Raw genomic sequence first — 7,500 nt, 5'->3', positions numbered from 1 at the left:
CACCACGAGCCCAATGGGACTGTTCTCCTCCACGAAGATATCGAACTCATCTTTCTCGAACACAGGCGGGTTATCGTTCACATCTAAAATCGTCACCTGCATGTCAACAGCAGTCTTGAGCGCAGGAACTCCTTTATCCACAGCGAAGGCTTGCAGGTTATAGATGGCAGTATTTTCTCGATCGAGACGACGCAGAGTTCGTACGATCCCTGAGGTAGACTCGATGATGAAGTCACCGTCACCATCTTCTCCGCCCTGGAAGGTGTAAAAGACGCGACCATTGAGGCCAGAGTCCCGGTCAGTTGCGGAGACCTGCAGGACACTGGTGAACACGGGGATGTCCTCCATGACGGAGCCCAAATAGCGGTCGCGCTGGAAGACCGGAGAGTTATCATTAACATCGTTCACTAGGATCTCCAAGTAGGTGGTGTCAGATTTCTGCGGGATGCCGTTGTCTCGAGCTGTGATGGCGAGCGTGTAGGACACTTGATCCTCGTAGTCTAGCTCCATCTGTGTGGTCACGGCACCACTATCTGAGTCAATGTTGAACTGTGGGATGCTGTCGTCCATGATGTAGGTTATTCGAGCATTCTCGCCCGTATCCTCGTCTGTGGCGCTGATCATCACTACTGTAGTGCCCACAGGTCGGTCCTCGTTGATGTTGACGGTGTAATGCGAGCTCTGGAAGACCGGTCGGTGTGTGTTGGCGTCTGTGACGTTTACGTAAACTTTAGCTGTGTCGAAGCGTGTGCCGTCAGACGCGGTGACCGTGAGGACGTACTGTCTCTCCAGCTTGTAGTCCAGCGGTAGAGCGAGCGTAATCAGGCCTCCGCCGCTCTGACTGGTGATGGAGAACCGGTTTCTGGTGTTCCCGCTGGAGATCTGATACGTCACCACGCTGTTAATATCCTGATCGACTGCGGACACTGTGACCACACTTGTTCCGACAGCGGCGTCTTCATTCAGACGCATGTAGTAGGCCTTCTGTGTGAACTCAGGGTTGTTGTCATTGACGTCTAGAATGGTCATGCTAATGCTAGCAGATGAAGACATGGCTGGCGCTCCGTGATCTCGCGCTTCCACTCCGAAGTTATAAAAGTCCACAGTTTCCCTGTCCAGTTCTGCAGCTACGACGATCCAGCCGGTGCTGTTGTTGATGGTAAACGGGAAGTTGGCCGTGGTCTCTGTGAGGCGATATTCCAAGCGTGAATTATCTCCAGCGTCAGCGTCTACGGCCTGAATGTGGATGACAGAATATCCCACAGGAACGTTCTCCAACACTGTCGCCTGGAACGGAGTGCTGACAAATATCGGTGCATTATCGTTAATGTCCAGCACCTGCACTGTGACGAGGCCGCTGATGTTGGAGAGCGGAGGCCGCCCGCCATCTTGTGCACGAATGCGAAGTGTATACTCTTTATTCATCTCATAGTCCAGCTGGCTCACCAGGTCCAGCTTACCTGTCTGAGCGTCGATGTAGAACTGACCCCTCGTGTTCCCGCTCATGATGCTGAAATGAACCACGGCGTTATTTCCGCGGTCCTGGTCAGTCGCTGTAACCTGAAGGATCTCGGTGTTAGGTGTCAGGTCTTCGGGAACCTGAACGATGTAGCGTTTTTCACTGAACTGTGGCGCATTGTCATTGTCGTCCTCCACGACGATGTGGACCGTTGCTGTAGCGCTGCGAGGGCCTGGATCTCGTCCCTGATCGTTCGCTTCAACCATCAGCATGTAGGAGTCGACCGTTTCACGGTCCACCAGGCCTCGTGTGCGTATAACCCCAGAGCGGGAATCAATCTCAAACACGTCATTGGTCCCGTTGCTGTTCAGCAAGTGATAAAGGATGTTTCCGTTGATGGGAGCATCGCCATCTGTTGCACGTACAGTCAGGACCTCGTAACCGATCTCCAGGTTTTCTCGTACGCTCTCTTTATAGTCCTGTTGCTCAAAGGCAGGGTCGTGATCATTTGTGTCGCTGACTGTTACGGTGAGGGTGGCCATAGCCGTACGCCGCGGTGTTCCATGATCCACTGCCGTGACCCTGAACACGTGTGTGTCTTTTGTTTCTCTGTCTAATATCTCCACAGTGGACACGACTCCACTCGCTGGGTCAACAGCAAAGAGATTGTTGGACCGACTATCAAACAGGGCCTCTAAGACATATTCCAGCCTACCGGCTTCACCCTCATCCGGGTCAACTGCTTTTAAAACAACAACAAAAGTCCCAGCTGGCTGATTCTCTGGAACAGACACCTGATACATCGGCGGGTGAAACTGAGGGTTATTGTTGACATTCCTCCTCCTCCTGCTCAGCAGCCCAGAGTTTGAGCGCGCGGCCAGTCTGAGTACCTTGCTCAGGTGAGTTTGTGTGAACGGGCCGCGGCCCACACGCCAGTGCGCATGCGCAGCGCCCGCGCGCCCCCCGCAGCGCATCTGAAACTCCAGCAAAGAGTCGCGGGTGAAACAGAGCCGAGCGGAAGTAAACAGAGATCCGTCGGACATGTAAAACGCTGAAGTCCTGGTTACATTGCAGCGCGCCGGGTTCCCCGGTAACACATCAAACACCCGGAAAACTGCGCTGTGCGCCTCGCGGCACTCTGAAGACTCAGTCAAACTAATAATTTCCACATCCAACTTGTTTTCCCGTTTGCGCGTGCTCGCGCAGTTCTTTCCATGAACGTGCACATCATACCGGCTGGTTACAAGGTGTCTGAAACCCGACGCGTCCTTACAGTCCACGACCGCGTACACGCTGAACGGGTTCGAAAGAACCGAATCGCAGTTCGGAGCGTTCGAGAGAGTCAGCACACCCGCGTCCGGGCGCAGGAAAGTCTCCGCGAAGCGCGGCAGGAGGAGCTGGTCCAGCGCGCAGGAGCCCCGCTGCAGCTCGGCGATCGCGGTGCCCGGTCCCGCATCCTCACTCACATGCACGGAGAAACAGTCCACGAGCCCCGCGAGCTCAAAACACCCGAAAACAAAGAGCAACAAATCCCCCTTCATCGCTCCTCGCTGCTGCTCCGCGGAGAATGAATTAAATCCAGTTTTTCCCCTCAAACTTGGCGTGCGGAGTCTCCATGCTGATCCACGCACTGCGGTCACGCGCACACACACTCACTCACTCACTCACACACACCTCCAAAGAAACAGCGAGTCCGGGGAGGGGGATCATTAACATAAACCTGATTCACACACACAGAAAAAAAGGAGGGGGGGGGGGGGTGCTGGTGGGGGGTGTCCTGTGGATGCAGTTGGGGGCAGATCTTAAAAGGGCAACTGCCCCACACAAACACACACTCTATCTGTCTCTCTCTTACACACACACACACACACACACACACACACACACACACACACACACACACACACACACACACACACACATCTGCCTTTCTGTGAAGCAGCCCTGAAGTTGCTGATTTATAAGTGATCAGTGAATGTCGGAGTAAACGGAAACCCTGAATATTCAGCGGGCTGTCAGATAAACAGTGGCTTGTTTTATTTCACTGATAGATTGACTGTAATCTCTGCTCATTCACCCTGTTAAAGGTGCAAAAGATCAAATCTCAAAATCACACTGGGATAAAATGTTAAAATATGACATTAAATTGTAGAAAATAACGTTATTATAAAGCGATTTAATCTATAATAAAACTTACCTTGATGTGGGCAGTTGCCAAACAAATATTTGTTGATTTCCTTATTTTCACTCACGTTGACACTAAAATGACCCTTAATAAACTCGAGCAAAATTTTTGTTTTGGGCTTCAGTTCTGTGTTGTGCGTGTGAGTTTTGTGTGTGTGTTTTGTGTGTGTGTGTGTGTGTGTGATATGCTAATTATGACAGCAGTTTCAGTCATGTGTAAATGATTTCAAAACTCCCAACTGTTTTCTTTTGGCGCCTTCTGCTGTCTGGAGCGTGTCTGCGCATGTCCGCCTCCCCTCAGAAGGCTCGCTGTAGTTTTGAATGAAGCTTTCTACACATTTAATAATTGAGTTTACTCGCTTTGCAATAGTGCTGAAAAACTTTTGCATATTTTATCTGAGTTATATGGTTATCTTTTTTTAAGCCCACTATAGCTTACACCAATGTATGTACTTGAGTTGTTTGATGTTATTTTGGCGCCTTCTGCTGTCTCGGTCGCGTCAGCGCATGCCCGCCAGCATTAGCTCACAGAAAGCTCGTTTTAGTTATGAATAATGAGTGGTTTTCTGTGGGGTATAATATTTCACCACAGCGCGTTTAGTATGAAAAGGCTCGCCCTGAGGCTTCTCCATCAGTTGCTGCACCTGCTCTGGAAAACTGAGCAGCTTCAGACCGCCGCTGGAGGCCGCTGTTCTACTGGAGGTATACCGAAAACACGGACTAGGGGTATCTCCGTATTTCTTCTGAACCTCTTACGTTTTATTTGACAATAAATTACCGATGGATTTCGTGATGTATACCCAAAGTGTTTTACTTTACGTACCTTTTATAAAAACAATCTAACCTGCCTAGCAACGCCTCAGAAGAATTCCCGCTCTTTTTTGAAGCAAACCGTCACTGAAAATCCAACTGAAATAACGAGTAGATCAAATTTCAGACATTAAAGTGAACTTATGAACTTTTAAATAAGCGTTAACAAGCCTCAGACATGTAGTCTAAACATTAACTAAAGAAATGATTAGGTTTAATCTATTTTAAGATGTGGAAGACTGAATAAGGTAAGTTTCTTCTTCCACTAATCCCTAATAAATGTGTTCCATGAGGATATTCCATTAAGGCGATAGAGAGAAGTGTCTTATTTATGTTAATAGGAGACAGGCCATTTTCAGCTTCCTTACACAAGTACTTACTAAATTTACGAGTGCATAAAATATTGATGAGCATGTGACTTCAGTATTTGAGAAGAAATTGACAGAACAGCCATAGGAAATCTCTTTAGCTTCATAGAAACGTGGTTTACCAGCATTTAATGTGATTTGACACTTGAAACAATGCAAACACCAAACATCTTTTTGTAAAAAGATATATTACAAAAGCGAAAGAATAAAAGAAAAACAATGCAGACATTGCAGTTTTTCCTGTTTTTATTGTTGCTGGAGGCCCTAATACATAAACCGTAAGCTTTACAAATAAAAAACAAAACAAACAAAAAAAATAAACTGGACAAATAATAATCCACCCTGAAGAAAAGAACGAAACCGTCTGACGCTCCCAGATGGGCAGAGAGAGAGAGAGAGACAGGAGGAACATGTTTGCTGCTTTTGCTTAATAAAACACAGAGATGTGCACGCGCACGCACACACACACACACACACACACACACACACACACACACACACACACACACACACACACACACACACACACACACACTTATCCGTGTGAACTCAAGCAGAAAGTTTAATATTAACAGCGATATCAAGGTCATAATACATACATGTGTGTATATTCGTATTTATATATATTTATATATTTATAGAGCACCCAGCGGCGATATTCCTGTGACGGGTGGAGGGTGAAACTACACGAAAACTCCTTCTTCTGATGGCAGGAGAAAAGCTCCGTCCCCACATCACTGGTGACATCACTGAGAGCCAATCAGAAAGCTCCGCCTTAATACTACATGATTACAGACCAGAGAGACAGACAGGCAGAGAGAGAGAGAGAGAGAGACGGGTGCAGCTGAAAATACAAAAACCGAAAGCCTGCTCTCCTTTTTCGTTGTTTTCCACAGAGAGGTGTGCGGTGCAGACGGAGAGTGAGACTGACAGACAGACAGACAGACGGAGAGAGAGAAAGAGAGACGGGTGGTGATGTCTCTAGCTCTGCTGTTTGCGTTGGCTAAGCGCTTGAATCAGGTCGTTCTTCAGAGCCTCCTGCTTCGTTTTATCCGCCAGCGGCTGGACGCTCCTGAAAAACACCACACACACACACACACACACACACACCTTTCAGAACAGGTGTATTTATTCATCTTCATGGTCATACTGGTAAACATGAACAAACACCATGAATATTGGCTGGGTTTAATGCACTTCCCACATCTCTGCACTCATTAATAAACTCTTGAGATGCACATCATGCGAGTTAAAAATAGGAAGTTTCTACGAAATTGAGCAAAACAAATGAAAAATATTTTTTTTTAAAGAGAAAACTCTTTTTGAAATGAAATAATTAAAATACTGGAGTGCAGTTTTTCCTCCTTCAAAACTCTTTTTCATTTAAGGTTACGGTCCTTTATTTGCAGTTGTGAAATTAAACGTTGAAAGGCATCCTGACGCTTATTATAGTGAACTGAAACCAAATACACAACTAAACAAGAAGTATATTGCAATACCGCTATTAAAGTCAAATATAAATCCTCCTCTTTTCCCACATTTAATCCATTTCTATCTGAACAACTGGACTAGCAGAGATTTTCAGCTTTTGACCAGAAGAGAACGGCTGAAAACATTAATGTTCGTTCATTTCAATGCGCAGACCAAAGCACAAGAGTAATGACGGGCACTGTCGAGCGTTTCTACATGTACAAGTCCACTTTTCCGGGGCCGGGTCGCAGTGGCAGCAGTCTCAGGAGAGAACCCCAGACTTCCCTCTCCTCAGTAACTTCCTCCAGCTCCTTCAGGGGGATCCTGAGGCGTTCCCAGGCCAGCCAAGAGACAAAGTCCCTCCAGCGTGTCCTGGGTCTTCCCCGAGGCCTCCTTTTGGTAGGACATGCCTGGGACACCTCCCAAGGTGGACATCCAAAACAGATGCCCGAGCCACCTCAGCTGACTTCTCTCAGTGATCTACCATTTCAGCCGCTTGTGTCCGAGATCTTGTCCTTTCAGCCATGAACCAAAGCTCATGAGCATAGGTGAGAGAAGGAACGTAGATTGACCAGTAAATCGAGAGCCTTGCCTTTCGGCTCAGCTCCTTCTTCACCTCAGTGGACTGATACATTGACCGCTTTACTGCTGCCGCTGTACCAATCCGCCTGTCAATCTCAAACTCCATCCTTTTCTCACTCATGAACAAAACCCCAAGAGACTTGATCTCCTCCTCCTGGGGTAAGGACTTTCCTGCAAGAGATGGCAAACCACCTTTTCCAGGTGGAGCAACTTGGGCTCGGACTTGGAGGGGCTGAATCTAATTCCAGTGGCATCACACTCGGCAGCAAACCGCCCCAGTGCATGCTGAAGGTCCATGATTGATGAAGCCAACAGAACAACATCCTCTGCAAATATCAGAGATTAAATCCTGTGGTTCCCGAACCGGACCTGCTTCAGCCCAAGGCTGCACATGGAAACTCTGTCCATAAATATTGTGAACAGAATTAGTGACAAAGGGCAGCTCTGCCGGAGTCAAACCTGCACCGGGAACAAGTCTGTGTTACTTCCGGCAATGCGAACCAGACTCCTACTCTGTTCATACAGGGATGAGACGGTCCTCAACAGATCGCCTCTGACCCCATACCCCCAGAGCACCCTCCACACGAGGCGCACGGTCGAATGCCTTCGCCAAGTCCACAAAACACA

The 7,500-nt window shown here is 48.0% G+C and overlaps 2 protein-coding genes across 4 annotated transcripts in view; both read right to left on the bottom strand.

The window, feature by feature from the left end:
* celsr2 (cadherin, EGF LAG seven-pass G-type receptor 2) overlaps positions 1-3,000 on the bottom strand; it is a gene marked incomplete at its 3' end in the record, with an annotated part of 53,774 nt that extends 50,774 nt beyond the window's left edge. Inside the window, 1 exon segment of the mRNA NM_001080577.1 lies at positions 1-3,000. This exon segment is cut by the window's left edge and continues 490 nt beyond it. Within this exon segment, the coding sequence (NP_001074046.1) occupies positions 1-3,000 (3,000 nt within the window).
* Positions 3,001-5,049: 2,049 nt separating this feature from the next.
* Positions 5,050-7,500, bottom strand: part of capzb (capping actin protein of muscle Z-line subunit beta) — a 15,579-nt gene continuing 13,128 nt past the window's right edge. For 2 of the 3 annotated variants that reach the window (XM_009295745.4, XM_009295746.5), the window contains one exon: positions 5,050-5,893. Coding sequence is in view for 2 of the 3 variants with exons in the window: in XM_009295746.5 (XP_009294021.1) it covers positions 5,803-5,893 (91 nt within the window). In the remaining variant the exon portion in view is untranslated. 3 annotated transcript variants of the gene reach the window in all.

The sequence above is a fragment of the Danio rerio genome, chromosome 22 (genome assembly GCF_049306965.1).
Source record: "Danio rerio strain Tuebingen ecotype United States chromosome 22, GRCz12tu, whole genome shotgun sequence".
Taxonomy (NCBI): Eukaryota; Metazoa; Chordata; class Actinopteri; order Cypriniformes; family Danionidae; genus Danio; species Danio rerio.
The sequence above is the reverse complement of the archived record's forward strand: the minus strand, read 5'-3'. Positions and strand labels throughout refer to the sequence as shown.